A 21,183-nucleotide genomic window follows, 5' to 3' on the forward strand; every position below is an offset into this window, starting at 1 on the left:
CACACTGAGGTTGAGATGGGTAAGACCTTTTGGATGTTATGGCAAAATGTAGATTTCTGCCTAAATAGACATACCCAAAAGTAATTATTTTTCATGAGATGGCCATAAACAATAACTAGTAATGCTGCATAGTTCTAGGAAGATCTGGAACTCACCTGGTAAAAATAATTATAAATTGCTGAGGTGTACTCACTTGAGGACACAAACTTAAGTACAAATATAAAATATAATTTATTTTTCTATTCAGAAGTGGGGGAATAGGGCTTGAAATGCTTTATAAATATAGTACCAATCAAATTATTAACAACATACTATAAGATTTCACCTTATAACTAACTAAAATAAATATGAGCATATTTATTGACAGTTCAAATTTGACCCCTTTTTCATATGGATGATGACAGAGCATTTTCTGAGAGACGCAGAGACAAAATTTGAATGAATGTCTGCAGACTCCGCTTGATACACAAAGTGATTTCATCCCTCTGTGAGAAAGTGGGGTTGAATGAAGTTGAAGGATGGGACTAATAACAATTAACAGCAACTAATAAGATAACTAATGTAAAGCATACTGTGTACATAATACGTTTATAGGTTGAGAGCATTTGAGAAAGAGCACAGTTAGAAAGATATGGCATATAGAAGCAAACTGGATGGACATCATGAAAATGATCGGAGAGATTGAGGGTAGAGGAAGTTCAAGAGTAAAATCAAACAAAATTGAATTATTGTAAAATTGACTGTCCATAAAATGTATATAGTATGTATAAGCTGGAAGTAGAGGCCTAAGCATTGTTGTTCACTAGTTTACTCCAATTAGGTGAAGCGGTGGTGGAGTTGGAAAGTAATGAAGGGAAATATATATTTTTAAAGGATATGTGTATATATATATACAGTGGGGGAAAAAAGTATTTAGTCAGCCACCAATTGTGCAAGTTCTCCCACTTAAAAAGATGAGAGGCCTGTAATTTTCATCATAGGTACACGTCAACTATGACAGACAAATTGAGAAACAAAAATCCAGAAAATCACATTGTAGGATTTTTTTGAATTTATTTGCAAATTATGGTGGAAAATAAGTATTTGGTCACCTACAAACAAGCAAGATTTCTGGCTCTCACAGACCTGTAACTTCTTCTTTAAGAGGCTCCTCTGTCCTCCACTCGTTACCTGTATTAATGGCACCTGTTTGAACTTGTTATCAGTATAAAAGACACCTGTCCACAACCTCAAACAGTCACACTATGGCCAAGACCAAAGAGCTGTCAAAGGACACCAGAAACAAAATTGTAGACCTGCACCAGGCTGGGAAGACTGAATCTGTAATAGGTAAGCAGCTTGGTTTGAAGAAATCAACTGTGGGAGCAATTATTAGGAAATGGAAGACATACAAGACCACTGATAATCTCCCTCGATCTGGGGCTCCACGCAAGATCTCACCCCGTGGGGTCAAAATGATCACAAGAACGGTGAGCAAAAATCCCAGAACCACACGGGGGGACCTGGTGAATGACCTGCAGAGAGCTGGGACCAAAGTAACAAAGCCTACCATCAGTAACACACTACGCCGCCAGGGCCTCAAATCCTGCAGTGCCAGACGTGTCCCCCTGCTTAAGCCAGTACATGTCCAGGCCCGTCTGAAGTTTGCTAGAGTGCATTTGGATGATCCAGAAGAGGATTGGGAGAATGTCATATGGTCAGATGAAACCAAAATATAACTTTTTGGTAAAAACTCAACTCGTCGTGTTTGGAGGACAAAGAATGCTGAGTTGCATCCAAAGAACACCATACCTACTGTGAAGCATGGGGGTGGAAACATCATGCTTTGGGGCTGTTTTTCTGCAAAGGGACCAGGACGACTGATCCGTGTAAAGGAAAGAATGAATGGGGCCATGTATCGTGAGATTTTGAGTTAAAACCTCCTTCCATCAGCAAGGGCATTGAAGATGAAACGTGGCTGGATCTTTCAGCATGACAATGATCCCAAACACACCGCCCGGGCAACGAAGGAGTGGCTTTGTAAGAAGCATTTCAAGGTCCTGGAGTGGCCTAGCCAGTCTCCAGATCTCAACCCCATAGAAAATCTTTGGAGGGGAGTTGAAAGTCCGTGTTGCCCAGCGACAGCCCCAAAACATCACTGCTCTAGAGGAGATCTGCATGGAGGAATGGGCCAAAATACCAGCAACAGTGTGTGAAAACCTTGTGAAGACTTACAGAAAATGTTTGACCTGTGTCATTGCCAACAAAGGGTGTATAACAAAGTATTGAGAAACTTTTGTTATTGACCAAATACTTATTTTCCACCATAATTTGCAAATAAATTCATTAAAAATCCTACAATGTGATTTTCTGGATATTTTTTTCTCATTTTGTCTGTCATAGTTGACGTGTACCTATGATGAAAATTACAGGCCTCTCTCATCTTTTTAAGTTGGAGAACTTGCACAATTGGTGGCTGACTAAATACTTTTTTCCCCCACTGTATGTTTGTAGGCTGATGCTGCATCCTTTAGCCATTGGAATATACAGACTGTGCTGGCTAATAATCAGTGTTGTTTTGCTCAGTATTGATGGTCGATCCAGAATGCTGATACACTTGCAGCATTTATGGAAAGGAGATTACATTTCTGAGGTTATTAAGACGAGGTAGTTGCTCTTTACAGTTCATTGCTGGTGTCTCCGGAACCACTGTGAGAGAGAATAGTAATATTATGTAGATGTTGCATCCAATAGTCATTTGAAACAGATTCAATTCTTTGTTTCTCTAGGTCCCTGGGCTGGGATGATCACTGGTTTCGGAGATGCTTAGCCGACACTGATTTAGTCGATTCTTAATTGCTAGTTGTAATGTAAGCAGTCCCTAAAGGAGTAAGGACCCTAGCTTGCGAGTCCCTGGCACAAATTAGGGTTGAGGAACAATAATGTATACTGCTTCCATTCCGGAACACTTGATGTGCAAATACCTATTGGCAATGACTGCTTTAATCCATCCTGTCGAGCTACAACCAAAACTGCCTTGAGAGTTTTGTGAACAAAATACACACTGCCAATTTGTTTTAATAATAAAAAATAACACTTTATTTACATAAATTACAAGAAAGCACAAACTGGTTCACCAAAGTCTACGTTAAAACATTGTCCTTTATACTGATAGTAACCTAGTTTTTAATCATCACTTTCACTATGGTTAATCTCATGTCATTAAAATTTTACATTTTAGTCATTTAGCAGACGCTCTTATCCAGAGCGACTTACAGTTAGTGAGTGCATAAATTTTTTTATTTTCATACTGGTCCCCCGTGGGAATCGAACCCACAACCCTGGCGTTGCAAGCGCCATGCTCTACCAACTGAGCTCCACGGGACAAATGTATGCTGAAGAAAAATATAAACGCAACTTGCAACAATTTCAAAGATTGTACTGAGTTACAGTTCATATAAGGAAATCAGTCAATTGAAATAAATTCATTAGGCACTAATCTATGGATTTCACATGACTGGGAATACAAATATGCATCTGTTGGTCACAGATACCTTAAAAAAAAGAGGGCCTCACAATGAGCTTCAGGATCTCATCAAGTTGCCATCGATAAAATGCAGTTGTGTTCATTGTCCGTAGCTTATGCCTGCCCATATCATAACCCCACCGCCACCATGGGGCACTCTGTTCACAACGTTGACATTAGCAAACCGTTCGCCCACACAATGCCATACACATGGTCTGCGGTTGTGAGGCGGTTGGACATACTGCCAAATTCTCTAAAATGATGTTGGAGGCGGTTTATGGTAGAGAATGAACATTAAATTATCTGGCAACAGCTCTGGTGGACATTCAGCTTCTTGATATGCTACACCAAGGTGAATGGATTAACTTGGCAAAGGAGAAATGCTCACCAACAGGGACGTAAACAAATTTGTGCTCAACATTTGAGAGAAATAAGCTTTTTGTGCTTATGGACCATTTCTGGGATCTTTTATTTCAGCTCATTAAACATTGGACCAGCACTTTACATGTTGCATTCATATTTTTGTTCAGTGTAGTTTAAAAAGCAGGGGCAAAATGAATTCAATAAGTGTTTTGTGTTAATAATACTAACTCTAGTAGTTAAAAGAGAAGTAAAACATTTAGATATCGTATTCACAGCACTGTAATGACAAGATAAGAAAAACCTTTTGTGACACCATGATCGCTTCACATGAACCACCTCATTCACAAGACTGATTCTCTGTAAAGTGTACAGCTAGGGTTGCAAAGCTACTGGTAATTTACCAAAGCTAATGGAATCTTCTGGAATTTTGGTAATTAACAGAATCTATTGCAATCTATAGCTAGGGTTCCATCCAATTGCGACAGATTTTAATGCTAATATTCAAATATCTGCAAAAACAATATGCACATTTTCCCAGTGATGTTTCCATCAAATTGACTTGTGGGGAAAAAGGATGTGTGTGATGACGTATTGCACATAAAAATAATTTTTGTGGTTTAATTTTAATTCCCATGTTAAATGGGGTTACATCTTATTTTCAACTCTTCTAATGGTTTTGTCACTATATATTTTGCGTTATATAGCGAATGTGCCCACTCTGGTCTTGGCACGTGTACTCTAGCCAACAGCTGGCAGGTACAGTGCAGATATAGCCTACATGACGAGATTATTATGGACAAGAGCGAGATTATTTTTATTTTCAACCGGCAGCCAAGCATTGATCATCATGTCACCAGAATAAGTCCCTCGATATTTATTGGAAAGTAGCATCAAACTCATGACCGTCCACTTTCACCACCCTGTGAAGTTCATAATTTATTTCATCTGTAGCCTAATAAACTGCATGCTTTCCCCAAATTGTAGTGGGAGGACCACACAACATATCATTCCGTGACTCCAAGTTTACTTCGATATGATGGTTATTATATCAATATTTGCGCATAAAGGAGTTTCCACTACAATTCCTCGCATAATTAATTTTACAGACACAAAAAAGATCCCACCTTGTATAATGTGTTTTGTTGACATTTGGAAAGTTATCAACAAATTAGCTGTTTCCATCAGGCCTGTCGTGAAATGTTTTATCCTGCATGTACTTTACTCGCATAAAAATGTTGGATGGAAACCTGATAACTTTGTTAATTTATACTTGAATAACTTTTTTTTAAATATATTTATAAAAAGTGTTTAATTATATATATATATATATATATATATATATATCTGTGTGCATATTGTCCATGAGTTTCTAGTAGATAGACCATATGGTTCAAGAGAAAATAGCCTAATTAATGAAAAAAGCATCTAATCAACAATTGCATTATTTTCATTAACTCTTCGAACTATTGACTTCTTTCACAACTGCCAACAGTTTGAATCCAAAACATTTACAACAAAGACATATTGAAATAGTAAAATAAATGAGTGTGTAAAAAAAATATATAAAGGATATTTCATGCTGAAACCCTCATATTAAACACCAATGGTGTTCACTTAGTTGATGGTTTATATTTAGGATAATGTTTTACAGGCATAATTACAGACACCTGTGATAATCTGAAGTACTCAAAAAGGCCATTAGATGTCACTAGACTTTGAACGTTTTCAGTAATATACCCTCCCTTTGCAACCCTACATACAACAGTGCATTCAACGACAAGTCTATCTTGAAACCAAGTAAAATCAATGTAATGTTATGTTAAATCTATACAAAAATGATTTACACTCGTACATTACGTATGTATAGTCACATAATTTAGCTTTCACAGTCCTCTGTCCGAATAGAGAGAGCCTCTACTTGTCTCTACTGTAAATGGGACTTGAGATATGACATGAGCGTTATGTCATCAGCAGCCTTGTTGGATGAGAGGGAATGATTTCTGATGGCACTGTAGCTTGTGTTGTTTGGAGAGAGGAGGGATCATACAAGCAGCTCAACCTTCTTCACAAAGAGGACGTAGTGGAGTCCACCACCTCACGACCGTTACACACCGTTGTTACTGCTGTTGGCACACAGGCAGAGAGAGGCTCATGCAACAAATAAGAATACAAAATGTAAATGAAATCATAAACATCAGTAGACATATATATGCTTCAGTTGATAGCTTACTATTCTCGGAACGCAGAACCAAATCTTGTGTGCTCTGGTCAGCAACATTTATGTCATGAGATTTATGTCATGTTCACCAACAATGACTGATTTTTACCAGTGATAGAGACGCTGCCTTTTGAGTAGCTGGGGACGGATGCTGATGCTGTGGTGACCGTGGCCCCGAAGCGGTTGGCAGACACCCTTAATGTGGTCACGTTCTTCTGGGGCTGGAATAGGATGATGTGGACCTTAGGAGCGAAGAGACAGCCAAGCACCACAGAGCCACTCAGACTGACAGAGATACACATGGTGGTGGTCTGAACCTGTATAGGGAGATAGACCGGGAGAGGAGACAGGTTGAATCCTCAGGATTCACTGGATAGACTGATAGGGCTGGGGTCTTTTAGTCTCTTCCTGACAGACATTGGGCTCTATTACAATGCAAGTGGCAAGGGACTTTAGTGGTCTTTTGCTATCTGCCATTTTTGCCAACCAGCTGAGCTGTTGTCAGCATCTCTGGTGGACCAAACTGATGGAAATCTGCACATGCTCTATGTAATGTCTCATTCAACTGTGCCCACTAATGACTGGCACTGCTGGCTGTCCTGGCAGAGCCTGGGCCCAGATTCACAAAACACTTAGGCAAAAACTTAAGAAGCTTCTTAAGAAAAGTTCATATGATAGTTCGTAAGTGTAATTCCTCAACAATATCTTAAGATTTAATGATTTTCTTTCGAACTTCTCAAATATCTTCTTAAGATATTTGTTGCTAGGCAACCGTTTTAGTTAGCTTTCTAGTTAGCAATGGCAATCATGTTAGCATATTTCTTACTGAGATTACTGTTCTTGGGTTTAAAAAAATCAATACTGAAACTTTCAGATGAAGTTTGTGAGTGAATTAAACATGTTCAATTGTTTTCATGAGCTTTTTCTATCACTGCCCTGAGTTTAAGACAAGGGTTTAGCTATCTGAATCCAATAACTTTTATTTCTTCTTCACTTTTTGCTTAAGGAGAAACATAAGAAATAGCGCAAGAACATTTACAATAACCTTTTTGAGGAATAGCAACTTTGCTTAACTTTCTTCTTAAGTCTATAGTTAAGGAAAAAATGGCAGTTAAGAAGAAATGTCTTCTTAAAAAAGGTTTTGTGAATCTGGGCCCTGGTCCAGTTTGTCATCATGAGCCAATCGTTAATCTGCTCTGACTCCTGGCCTGTGGTTACTCAGTCTTCCCAACCTATAGGCTGCCTCATACCACTGCTGTTTCCGCAGGCAAAGATCACCAATTCGCACAACAGTATGGTCTGACTCTGAGCATCAAAGCACATCTATGTAATACATTAACAGCATGCACAATTCATAATAGTATGACGGGAGGCTTTCAGCTTTGTTTCTGTTAAATTTGAACTCCATTTCACCCTGATGAAATAACACTATGATAGGGTGAGGGCTTTTGTCCAGGTCACAGTTAAGTGTGAATTTCTAAGAGCTGTCTATGGCCCGTCACTGACCTCAACAAGCATCAGGTTTGATAATATATACAGTGCATTCGGAAAGTATTCACACCCCTTCACTTTTTCCACATTTTGTTACGTTACAGCCTTATTCTAAAATGGATTAAATTGTTTTGTTCCCCCCTCATCAATCTACACACAATACCCCATAATGACAAAGCAAAAACAGAAATATTACATTTACATAAGTATTCAGACCCTTTACTCAGTACTTTGTTGAAGCACCTTTGGCAGCGATTACAGCCTCTAGTTTTTTCGGGGTATGACGCTACAAGCTTGGCACACCTGTATTTGGGGAGTTTCTCCCATTCTTCTCTGCAGATCCTCTCAAGCTCTGTCAGGTTGGATGGGGAGCGTCGCTGCACAGCTATTTTCAGGTCTCTCCAGAGATGCTCGATCGGGTTCAAGTCCGGGCTCTGGCTGGGCCACTCAAGGACATTCAGAGACTTGTCCCGAAGCCACTCCTGCGTTGTCTTGGGTGTGTGCTTAGGGTTGTTGCCTGGTTGTAAGGTGAACCTTCGCCCCAGTCTGAGGTCCTGAGCGCTCTGGAGCATGTTTTCATCAAGGATCTCTCTGTACTTTGCGCCATTCATGTTTCCCTCGATCCTGACTAGTCTCCCAGTCGCTGAAAAACATCCCCACAGCATGATGCTGCCACCACCATGCTTCACCGTAGGGAGGGTGCCAGGTTTCCTCCAGACGTGACGCTTGGCATTCAGGCCAAATAGTTCAATCTTGGATTCATCAGACCAGAGAATCTTGTTTCTCAAGGTCTGAGAGTCTTTAGGTGCCTTTTGGAAAACTCCAAGTGGGCTGTCATGTGCCTTTTACTGAAGAGTGGCTTCCATCTGGCCACTCTACCATAAAGGCCTGATTGGTGGAGTGATGCAGAGATGGTTGTCCTTCTGGAAGGTTCTCCCATCTCCACAGAGGAACTCTGAAGCTCTGTCAGAGTGACCATCGGGTTCTTGGTCACCTCCCTGACCAAGGCTCTTCTCCACCGATTGCTCAGTTTGGCCGTGCAGCCAGCTCTTAGGAAGAGTCTTGGTGGTTCCAAACTTCTTCCATTTAAGACTGATGGAGGCCACTGTGTGTTCTTGGGGACCTTCAATGCTGCAGAAATTTGTTGGCACCCTTCCCCAGATCTTTGCCTCGACACAATCCTGTCTCTGAGCTCTACGGACAATTCCTTTAACCTCATGTCTTGGTTTTTGCTCTGACGTGCACTGTCAAATCTGGGACCTTATATAGCCAGGTGTGTGCCTTTCCAAATCATGTCCAATCAATTGAATTTACCACAGGTGGACTCCAATCAAGTTGTAGAAACATCTCAAGGATGATCAATGGAAACAGGTTGCACCTGAGCTCTTTTTCAAGTCTAATAGAAAAGGGTTTGGATACTTATGTAAATAAGGTATTTCAGTTTTTATATTTAATACATCTGCAAAAATTCTAAAACCTGTTTTCACTTTGTCATTATGGAGTATTGTGTGTAGATTGATGAGGGAAAATAACAATTTAATCAATTTTAGAAAAAGGCTGTAACGTAACAAAATGTGGAAAAAGTCAAGGGGTCTGAATACTTTCCGAATGTACTGTATATGCATGGATGTAAAGATACAGTAAGCATTTAGCTATCTAGGAGCTATCCAATGCATATTTTAACACAAAATAATTTAACGAACCATGCACTAGACTAGATCAATAGCCTTGAGCTTTAAGAGAGAGAGAGAAAGCGACTTAGAAAGCAGGAGAGAGAGAAAGAGAGAAAACAGTATGTTGCTTCACAGTTGCTGTAAGCACCGGCTGGAATATTGAATGTCCATGTCCATATGAGACCCCAGGTTCATCGCGATTCAATTAACAACACAGCTTGTCTTTCATGTGAGAACATCTCCAATGTTTTATCTAAACCACATTTGAAATGCAGGAAGCTGAGCCCAACTGCTGGCATTATTAATGGCACACAAACAGAGAGCAAAGCGTTCTTTGGCATAGCCAAAACCTTTTCCTAGCTTAATTATCCTGTCTACCACAGCTCCAATATGAACACTCATCATAATACTGTTCATCCAGTCTCTCACTCCTTTCTCGCCCGCGTTCTCGCCCCTTCTCTCAAACCTTTCTCTTCCAACTTAAGTGTTGCTAGTGCTGAAAGTGTTTTTTTCAGAGGTGTTTTTTGCTAGCACATAGAACATCATAGAGACGATGAGGAGATGGCCTGGGGAAACTCATGATTCTGATGCAAGGCCAATATGAGACTCCCCCCTCTCCTCTCTCCTTTCTCCTCCCTCCGTCTGTACACCCAGAGCCCAGTGGCACACCAACACCAACCGGACAGGCATTAGACTAGACTAGATTCAGCCTTGGGTCACAGTTATCATACACTCTGGACTGAACTGTTGTGTCAGTTTTATACATATTGTCTACATAGGCCTTAAACAGGATGGTGAAAGCACTATAAGGGCCTTTAATCTATATTTTCTATACAGATATAATATATACAGTAAGTCATCTATCCTGTTAGGCTATGGTGTGGTGTCATATCGGGCTAGTCATGTGGGTATTGAGAAGGGGCACAGTCTGAGATGCACACTGGTTCTGGGTGTTTATTTGTTTATCAGTTAAGCAGAAGGCTGTCTGTAGATGACTATCACTATCCTAAGATAATCTTAGCATCAGGCCCTCAGGAGCCCAGCTCCCATCTATTCCCTCGTTTGAACTGATCTCAACTGAGAACTGGAAACGATGCTGTGGCAATATTGTGGAGGAAATCTGGGAACAACCCACTGGGCACAGACAGTTCAACTACTTTTGATTTACATTTGGTTGAGTTGTCAACTAACGTGAATTCAATGTGAAATCATTTTTTTAAATGGCCATGTCATTGGATTTAGGTTAAAAGCTGGGTGAAAAGAAATTCCATTATGCTGATGACTTTTTAAAAATCCAATCATTTTTCGACGTTGATTCAACGTTGTCATTTTGAATTTTTTGGTTGAAATGATGCGGAAACAACAACGTTTTTGCCCAATGGAAGAGTCTTCCTATCTAAATGCCCTGGGGGAATCTCCTGCACATTTCACTGTCAACATTAAAAGGGAGAAAAAAACATACTTTGTATTGTATTGGTAATACTGGAGTTTTAGATAAGGAACGTCATTTGGAGAATGGCTATATGTCTTCCCAGTCAGTCGATTTGACTATACTGTACGTGTCTATTAAGACTGATGTTTAATTCCCACATAATCACGGCTGGGTATCTTTGATATCTCCAGTGTTTATGTTCTTGTCTTGGAAGTGTCTCTACGCCACATGAAAATAAATACAGTCCTTTTATGAGACACAGAGGAAGGTGATGATCAAAATGAATGTATGTATGCCACCTAGATCCATTGGTACATTAAAAGACACATTCAAGGACTTATTGTCAGAATGCGACGGTGAATGCGGTAGGCGAAGTCAAACGCAGGACACAGAGCTTACTGGAAACGTACTTTACTCGGAAGTAACCAGAGTAGAAAACAATCTCCACACTAGGAGGATTCAACAACCCGCACACGAACACTGCCGATGACGATACAATAACACACAACACACAATGAACGACAGAGGGTTAAATAGGGAATACAATACAACATAATGGGGAACAGGTGTACACAATCAGGACAAAACAAGTCAAACACCGAAACATAGATCGGTGGCAGCTAGTACTCCGGGGACGACGAACGCCGAAGCCTGCCCGAGCAAGGAGGAGGAGCAGCCTCGGCTGATTCCGTGACAGTACCCCCCCTTGACGCGCGGCCCCCAGCCGTGCGCCGACCCCGGCCTCGGGGACGGCCAGGAGGACGCGGAGCAGGGCGAGTCGGATGACTCCGGTGGAAGTCCCTCAACATGGAGGGATCTAGAATGTCCCTCCTGGGGACCCAGCACCGTTCCTCCGGACCGTACCCCTCCCACTCCACGAGATACTGCAGGCCCCCCGTCCGACGCCTCGAATCCAAGATGGAACGGACTGAGTACGCCGGAGCCCCCTCGATGTCCAACGGGGCGGAGGAGCCTCTCGTACCTCACTCTCCTGGAGTGGACCAGCCACCACCGGCCTGAGGAGAGACACATGGAACGAGGGGTTAATGCGGTAATTAATGGGCAGTTGTAACCTATAACATACCTCGTTCAATCTCCTCAGGACTTTAAAGGGCCCCACAAACCGCCGACCCAGCTTCCGGCAGGGCAGGCGAAGGGGCAGGTTTCGGGTCGAGAGCCAGACCCGGTCTCCCGGTGCATACACCGGAGCCTCACTGCGGTGGCGATCGGCGCTCGCCTTTTGCCGCCTGATGGCCCGCTGCAGATGGACATGCGCAGTGTTCCAAGTTTCTTCCGAGCGCCGAAACTACTCGTCCACCGCAGGGGCTTCGGTCTGGCTCTGATGCCAAGGTGCCAGAACCGGCTGATAACCTAACACACACTGGAAAGGCGTAAGGTTAGTGGACGAATGGCGGAGGGAGTTTTGGGCTATCTCTGCCCAGGGAATATATCCCGACCACTCCTCTTGCCGGTCCTGGCAATATGACCTCAGAAACCTACCCACATCCTGGTTAACTCTCTCCACCTGCCCATTACTCTCGGGGTGAAAACCTGAGGTAAGGCTAATCGAGACCCCCAGACGTTCCATAAATGCCCTCCAGCCTCTAGAGGTGAACTGGGGACCCCGATCAGACACTATATCCTCAGGCACCCCATAGTGCCGGAAGACGTGTGTAAACAGGGCCTCAGCAGTTTGTAGGGCAGTAGGGAGACCTGGCAGGGGAATGAGACGGCAGGCTTTAGAAAACCGATCCACAACGACCAAGATCGTAGTGTTCCCCTGGGAGGGGGGAAGGTCCGTCACAAAATCCACCGATAGGTGAGACCACGGCCGTTGTGGAACAGGTAGGGGTTGTAACTTCCCCCTGGGCAGGTGTCTAGGTGCCTTACACTGGGCGCACACCGAGCAGGAGGAAACATAAACCCTCACGTCCTTAGCTAAGATTGGCCACCAGTACTTCTCACTAAAGCAGTGCACTGTCCGACCAATACCCGGATGACCAGAGGAGGGTGACGTGTGAGCCCAGTATATCAAACGATCGCGAACCTCGAGCGGCACATACCTCCGACCGTCTGGACACTGTGGAGGAGTAGGATCGGAACGTAACGCCCGCTCGATTTCCGCATCCACCTCCCACACCACCGGTGCCACTAAACAAGACTCTGGGAGTATGGGAGTGGGCTCAATGGACCTCTCCTCTGTGTCATATAGTCGGGACAGGGCGTCTGCCTTAGCGTTCTGGGACCCTGGTCTATAGGTGAGCTTAATTACAAAGCGGGAAAGAAACATTGACCACCTTGCCTGGCGAGGATTCAGCCTCCTCGCTGCCCGGATGTACTCCAGGTTACGATGGTCAGTCAGAATGAGAAAAGGGTGTTTAGCCCCCTCAAGCCAATGTCTCCACACCTTCAGGGCTTGAACCACAGCCAGCAGCTCCCTATCCCCCACGTCATAATTGCGCTCCGCCGGACTGAGCTTCTTAGAATAGAAAGCACAGGGGCGGAGTTTAGGTGGCGTACCCGAGCGCTGGTAGTAATTGGCAAAACCCAAGAAGCGCTGCACCTCCTTTACCGTGGTGGGAGTCTGCCAATTACGCACGGCAGAAACGCGGTCAATCTCCATCTCTACCCCTGACGCGGACAACCGATGTCCCAGGAAGGAGATGGACTCCTGGAAGAACAGACATTTCTCCGCCTTCGCATACAGGTCATGCTCCAACAGTCTACCAAGCACTCGACGCACCAGGGACACATGCTCGGCTCGTGTAGCGGAGTATATTAGAATGTCATCAATATATACCACAACACCCTGTCCATGCAAGTCCCGGAAAATCTCGTCCACAAATGATTGGAAGACTGAAGGAGCATTCATTAACCCGTATGGCATGACGAGGTACTCATAGTGACCCGAGGTGGTACTGAATGCTGTCTTCCACTCATCTCCCTCCCTAATGCGCACCAGGTTGTACGCGCTCCTGAGATCCAATTTTGTGAAGAATCGCGCCCCGTGTAATGACTCCGTCATACTAGCAATCAGAGGGAGAGGATAGCTGTATTTGATTGTGATCTGATTTAGACCACGGTAATCAATACACGGGCATAAACCCCCATCCTTCTTCTTCACAAAAAAGAAACTCGAGGATGCAGGGGAAGTAGACGGCCGTATGTAACCCTGTCTCATAGATTCGGTGACGTAGGTCTCCATAGCGGCCGTCTCCGTAGGTAGAGTTCAACCTGGAGTAGGAAACCCTGACACCCGGCCGCGGTGCCATCATAAGCCCTCGGGAGCGAGAGCCGAATCCCACTGGACTCCGGAGGAGTGGGTATGGCTGATGGTGGTGGTATCGTAGGAGGAGGTGTGGGCAAACCTCCACTCTCCCATCGCCTCAAGGTGTCCATCACCCCTTGCATGGCGGTGCCCAGGTTCTGGATCATGTCCTCCTGGTGGATTACGCGCTCCTCCAGTGATCCACTTGGTACCGCCGATCCTGCTGACTCCATGAAGGTGTGTTATTCTGTCAGAATGCGACGGTGAATGCGGTAGGCGAAGTCAAACGCAGGACACAGAGCTTACTGGAAACGTACTTTACTCAAAAGTAACCAGAGTAGAAAACAATCTCCACACTAGGAGGATTCAACAACCCGCACACGAACACTGCCGATGACGAATACAATAACAACAACACACAATGAACGACAGAGGGTTAAATAGGGAATACAATACAACATAATGGGGAACAGGTGTACACAATCAGGACAAAACAAGTCAAACACCGAAACATAGATCGGTGGCAGCTAGTACTCCGGGGACGACGAACGCCGAAGCCTGCCCGAGCAGGGAGGAGGAGCAGCCTCGGCTGATTCCGTGACACTTATAGATTTCTTTAATAATGATCTGGGAGAAAATATACCCACATTGTCATTAATATCGTAATGACCCTAGTGTTGATAAGCACAATTACCTTGTTCTACTCCGTCATGTCTTCACAATATATTGGAGTTGGGGTTGGAAAATTCCAGTAACTTTCTCCAAATTCCTAGATTGTCCAGAAGTTCTGTGTAGAATATTCCCAGAATCAGAGGGGAATAAGCAGGAAATCCGGAAACCTCCAACCAGGATTTCTGGAAAATCTGGACATTTTGGGAAAGTTACCAGCATTTTTGTCACGTGAATATCATGTGTGTGTATTTCTATGTGGACATTCTATATTTCAATTTTCAATCAATTTTATTTTATATAGCCCTTCTTACATCAGCTAATATCTCGAAGTGCTGTACAGAAACCCAGCCTAAAACCCCAAACAGCTAGTAATGCAGGTGTAGAAGCACGGTGGCTAGGAAAAACTCCCTAGAAAGGCAAAACCTAGGAAGAAACCTAGAGAGGAACCAGGCTATGAGGGGTGGCCAGTCCTCTTCTGGCTGTGCCGGGTGGAGATTATAACAGAACCATGCCAAGATGTTCAAAAATGTTCATAAGTGACAAGCATGGTCAAATAATAATCAGGAATAAATCTCAGTTGGCTTTTCATAGCCGATCATTAGAGTTTAAAACAGCAGGTCTGGGACAGGTAGGGGTTCCATAACCGCAGGCAGAACAGTTTAAACTGGAATAGCAGCAAGGCCAGGCGGACTGGGGACAGCAAGGAGTCACCACGGCCGGTAGTCCCGACGTATGGTCCTAGGGCTCAGGTCTCTCAGTTGGCTTTTCATAGCCGATCATTTAGAGTTGAAAACAGCAGGTCTGGGACAGGTAGGGGTTTCGTAGCCGCAGGCAGAACAGTTGAAACTGGAATAGCAGCAAGGCCAGGCGGACTGGGGACAGCAAGGTGTCATCATGCCCGGTAGTCCTGACGTATGGTCCTAGGGGCTCAGGTTCTCAGAGAGAAAGAGAGAACGAGAGAATTAGAGAGAGCATACTTAAATTCACACAGGACACTGGATAAGACAGGAGAAGTACTCCAGGTATAACCAACTAACCCCAGCCCCCCGACACATAAACTACTGCAGCATAAATACTGGAGGCTGAGACAGGAGCGGTCCGGAGACACTGTGGCCCCATCCGAAGAAACCCCGGACAGGGCCAAACAGGAAGGATATAACCCCACCCACTCCGCCAAAGCACAGCCCCCGCACCACTAGAGGGATATCCCCAACCACCAACTTACAATCCTGAGACAAGGCCGAGTATAGCCCACAGAGGTCTCCACCACAGCACAAACCAAGGGGGGCGCCAACCCAGACAGGAAGATCACGTCAGTAACTCAACCCACTCAAGTGACGCACCCCTCCCAGGGACGGCATGAAAGAGCACCAGCAAGCCAGTGACTCAGCCCCTGCAACAGGGTTAGAGGCAGAGAACCCCAGTGGAGAGGGGAACCGGCCCGGCAGAGACAGCAAGGGCTGTTCGTTGCTCCAGCCTTTCCGTTCACCTTCACACTCCTGGGCCAGACTACACTCAATCATATGACCTACTGAAGAGATAAGTCTTCAGTAAAGACTTAAAGGTTGAGACCGAGTCTGCGTCTCTCACATGGGTAGGCAGACTGTTCCATAAAAATGGAGATCTATAGGAGAAAGCCCTGCCTCCCGCTGTTTGCTTAGAAATTCTAGGGACAATTAGGAGGCCTGCGTCTTGTGACCGTAGCGTACGTATTGGTATGTACGGCAGGACCAACTCGGAAAGATAGGTAGGAGCAAGCCCATGTAACGCTTTATAGGTTAACAGTAAAACCTTGAAATCAGCCCTTGCCTTAACAGGAAGCCAGTGTAGGGAAGCTAGCACTGGAGTAATATGATCAAATTTCTTGGTTCTAGTCAGGATTCTAGCAGCCGTATTTAGCACTAACTGAAGTTTATTTAGTGCTTTATCCGGGTAGCCGGAAAATAGAGCATTGCAGTAGTCTAATCTAGAAGTAACAAATGCATGGATTAATTTTTCTGCATCATTTTTGGACAGAAAATTTCTGATTTTTGCAATGTTACGTAGATGGAAAAAAGCTGTCCTTGAAACAGCTGTCCTTGAAAAGCTGTCCTTGAAATATTTGTATTTCTATGTTTGGCCGTGTGTGATTCCCAATCAGAGGCAGCTGTCGCTCGTTGTCTCTGATTGGGGATCATACTTAGGCAGCCAGTTTTCCTGCCTGGGTTGTGGGATCTTGTTTGCGTTTCGGTGTGTTGGGCTTATTTGTGTATAGGCTTCCGATGTCACGTTTCGGTGACTTTTGTTGTTTTGTCAGTGTGTATTCAGTTAATAAACATGTTCGCATACCACGCTGCACCTTGGTCTGACCCGTCTCTCAACGTTCGTGACAGAAGATCCCACCAAAGATGGACCAAGCAGCGTGCCCAGGAGCAGACACCCTGGACACATGTGGGGAAGTCATTTTGGACTTGGGAGGAGATATTGGCAGGTAAAGGACCCTGGGCGAAGGAGGAAGCCCAGGCAGGAGAGGAACACAGAAGGCGCCGGCCGAGGAGGAAGCCCGAGAGACAGCCCCAGTACATTTTTTGGGGGGGGCTAAAGGGTGGTCGGGGAACAATAGAGAGGAGCCCTGAACACTGCACTCGTGGGGGCTCAAGGAGGAGTCCTCACTGGAGGAGGACTGGGCGCGGAGAGTAAGAGACTGGTACAGTCGGAGTATCTAACGTCAGTTCCCAGTCCCAAACTAGTGGTGCGTGTTCCCAGTCCGGTACGGCCCGTCCCTGCTCCTCGCATCAAACCAGTGGTGCGTGTCGCCAGCCCGGTACGCCCCGTACCTGCTCCCCGCACCAAGCCAGTGGTGCATGTTCCCAGTCCAGTATGGCCCATCCCTGCTCCTCGCACCAAACCAGTGGTGCGTGTCGCCAGCCCGGTACGCCCCGTACCTGCTCCCCGCACCAAGCCAGTGGTGCGTGTTCCCAGTCCAGTACGGCCCGTCCCTGCTCCTCGCACCAGACCTGTGGTGCGTGTCTCCAGTCCGGTCCGGTCCTGCTCCTCGCACCAGACCAGTGGTGCGTGTTCCCAGTCCGGCCCGGCCCGGCCCGTGCATGCTCCTCGCACCAAGCCAGTGGTGCGTGTTCCCAGTCCGGCACGGCCCGTGCCCGTTCCACCGGTGCCTAGTCCAGCTCCGGTCAGCAGCTCCACTCCGGAGCCAGAGCAGTCCGCTCCACCGGTGCCCAGTCCAGCTCCGGTCAGCAGCTCCACTCCTGAGCCAGAGCAGTCCGCTCCACCAGTGCCTAGTCCAGCTCCGGTCAGCGGCTCCACTCCGGAGCCAGAGCAGTCCGCTCCACCGGTGCCCAGTCCAGCTCCGGTCAGCAGCTCCACTCCTGAGCCAGAGCAGTCCGCTCCACCAGTGCCTAGTCCAGCTCCGGTCAGCGGCTCCACTCCGGAGCCAGATAAGTCCGCTCCACGCACCTTTGGGGGGTACTGTCACGCCCTGACCTGGAGAGACTGTTATTTTCGAGGTAGTTTTGTCAGGGTGTGAATATCATGTGTGTGTATTTCTATGTGGACATTCTATATTTGTATTTCTATGTTTGGCCGGGTGTGATTCCCAATCAGAGGCAGCTGTCACTCGTTGTCTCTGATTGGGGATCATACTTAGGCAGCCAGTTTTCCTGCCTGGGTTGTGGGATCTTGTTTGTGTTTCGTGTGTTGGGCTTATTTGTGTATAGCCTTCTGACGTCACATTTCGTTGACTTTTGTTGTTTTGTCAGTGTGTATTCAGTTAATAAACATGTTCGCATACCACACTGCACCTTGGTCTGACCCGTCTCTCAACGTTCGTGACAATTTTACAACCCTAATTGGAGTATATTTTTCCCACTCACCCTGTAGTCGCTGGCTGTGACGTAGAAGATGGGCTGGAAGGCCAGCCAGATGATACAGGTGGTGTACATGGTGAACCCAATGAACTTGGCCTCGTTGAAGTTCTCAGGACACTTCCTGGTCTTGAAGGCGTAGACTGTGCAGAGGACGATAAGGACGCAGTTGTAGGCAAGAGCGGCCAGCATGCTGGAGTCCTTGCTGTTGCACTTCAGGGTGACTATATCCCTCCTCTCGGGGCTCACCTCATAGAATTAAATAGAACAGAACCGTATTAGCTATAGAGTAGTGTATACAGTATATTAATATAGAATATTATTATATATTTCTATGCTCATGTGACGGGCAATAATGTCACTGTGATTGCTTAACAGTATAGCTTTCTTCCCTGACCCTCACTGGGCTGGAAACAGGGATCATCTGCCTTGCAAACACACATGACCCCACACTTGTCAACGTCTCAGCCAATTACTCTATAGAAAAGCTAATGAGTCGGTAGCTTGAGTGGAAACATTTGAGTGATGTAAGGAATCCAACTCTGTTACACTCACCTCCTTCCTGACGCCAGGCATCTCCACCAGGAGCCAGACCACAGCCACCAGTAGCTGACAGGAGATCAGTCCGCCGCAGATGGCCACCTGGGAGGCTGGGCTGATGAACCGTGGCCTTGTGGCCCCGTCCTTCACCCCGCTGAAGATCCTTGCGATGCGGTTGGTCTTAGTGAGCAGTGCTGAGTAGCACACAGCGAAGGAGGTTCCCAGGCCTAGTCGACGTAGGGTACACACGGCCATCGAGGGCTTGGCGATGTAGATGAAGGTCATGCTGTAGCACATTAGGACCCCGAGTAGGAGGATATAGGAAAGCTCACGGCCGCTGGCTTTGACCACAGGGGTGTCATTGTGCTTGAAGAACAGGCCCACCACGGAGAGGGTACACAACATGCCCAGGCAGGAGATCGTGACGGGCCCAATGGCCCAGGCATCCTAAATCAAAGAAAGGTTTATTTAAAGTGTTATTTCACACGTGAATGTCTCAAAACACAGAAAAATATACAAAACGAGGGGGAAAAGAGGAGAAAAATGAGGGAAAACAGTGACAGTACCTCCCAGCGGATGTACTCCTCTGGGAGGTCGAAGCAGCCTGTCAGGTTGGCCTGGGGCCACTGTCCGAAGCTGCAGTCTGCACAGGTGAACTCATCTAGCAGGTACTGGTAGGGCTGGTAGGGGAAATAGATAGTTAAACATCTACTGAATATCTACAATCTTTCAACTTACTATCCACTTACCCTAGCCCTAACCTTTATCCTACCCCCAAAAAAAAGGTAGTGTATATTCAACCGGCAGAAATGAATGGCGCCGGGCGGAACACACCCTCAAAGTGAGCTGCTTACTATCAAAAGATAAACTATACAATGAAAAAAGAAAGTAATCTCTCACACTCATCTCTCCTTGCTTGTGGATGTATTACCTGGCAGGGGATGCAGATCCAGCAGCACACGTCTCCAGGCTGCATGCTCTTCACCTCGTTCTTCCTGCAAGGGTCACTGCACTGGGAGGTGGGGGGTGCTCCGGCTGGACCCCTCCATGGCACTTGGCTGGTGTTCAGGATCAGACCCTGGGCCCAGTAGCCCACCTGAAGAGGAGAGGAGAGATACTTTATTCTTCTGCCTTTTTCCCAACCCAAACACACACACACACATGTTGAGAGGCACAGGTTCAGCCGCAGTGCAGCACTCCTGGATGGAGAGCTACATACCTTCCTATACACGTATTTATCATCCTGTTTGTGGTAGTGGAAGATGTTGTAGCGGCCCAGACTGTCTCCGTAGGCGTCGAAACGCACCATGTTCTCCGTGTCGGCAGGTCTGAATGGAGCTGAGGGGAAGCAGAAGAGGGGAATATTCAACCACTCTTGTCTTGGAAGACAATGGAAGTAGATTTCAGAAATGCGTCTATATAATTAAAACCAACACATTTCGGTGTGATGCCTTCTTCAGGGTTTCAGATTAGGGGAAACAGAATGATGACATTTCAGAAGAAAGAGAAACCCTCCCTTTTAGTTAGATATTGACTTTTAATATGAGTCTCTAGTAATTTCTCACAAAAAATCACAAATGAGATGTTATGTCAATGTTTCCTTCATCTTCTCCGTTTGTTTTTTAATTCATTTCTTTAATGCAACTATTCATGAGGCATCTTCTCAAAATAGTGCACACTGCTTGCTTACTCTAAGCATCTTACTCAGTCCCAATTTGTTACTGGTCCCACTGCAAATCAAATCATCACCAAACCCTTTTCAATTCTACAAGGACACAACATAAACTGAGAAACCAATCTCACAGTCAATTCAGATTTGCATTTGTTTCAAATTACCCCAATGTACCAATATTGATTATATATATATTTAAAAAAACGTAATACTCAATTATGTTTAGACATCATTCTAGGACTAGCTCAGGGTAATAACAGGATTACTATGTGATTCTGAGCTGCTTCCGGTCTGTTCTTACATTATGTGTTATTACATTGAAAATAAGAATGTAAGAATATATTTAATTGATTATTTCTGATGACATGAATGGTACACTATATATACAAAAGTATGTGGATACCCCTTCAAATTACTGGATTTGGCTATTTCAGCCACACCCGTTGCTGACAGGTGTATAAAATCGAGCACGCAGCCATGCAATCTCCA

General features: G+C 45.3%; 1 protein-coding gene across 1 annotated transcript in view; it reads right to left on the reverse strand.

The window, feature by feature from the left end:
• Positions 1 to 5,483: 5,483 nt before the first annotated feature.
• LOC121575043 (metabotropic glutamate receptor 2-like) overlaps positions 5,484 to 21,183 on the reverse strand; it is a 66,194-nt gene continuing 50,494 nt past the window's right edge. The window contains exons 6-12 of the mRNA XM_041887831.2: positions 20,242 to 20,360; positions 19,954 to 20,118; positions 19,589 to 19,702; positions 19,038 to 19,469; positions 18,492 to 18,731; positions 6,196 to 6,403; positions 5,484 to 5,991 (exon numbers count right to left, since the gene is read on the reverse strand). Of these exons, the coding sequence (XP_041743765.2) occupies positions 5,933 to 5,991; positions 6,196 to 6,403; positions 18,492 to 18,731; positions 19,038 to 19,469; positions 19,589 to 19,702; positions 19,954 to 20,118; positions 20,242 to 20,360 (1,337 nt within the window). The 3' untranslated portion in view covers positions 5,484 to 5,932. The remainder of the gene's footprint in view (positions 5,992 to 6,195; positions 6,404 to 18,491; positions 18,732 to 19,037; positions 19,470 to 19,588; positions 19,703 to 19,953; positions 20,119 to 20,241; positions 20,361 to 21,183) is intronic.

Source organism: Coregonus clupeaformis, chromosome 10 (genome assembly GCF_020615455.1).
Source record: "Coregonus clupeaformis isolate EN_2021a chromosome 10, ASM2061545v1, whole genome shotgun sequence".
In the NCBI taxonomy this organism is placed as follows: domain Eukaryota; kingdom Metazoa; phylum Chordata; class Actinopteri; order Salmoniformes; family Salmonidae; genus Coregonus; species Coregonus clupeaformis.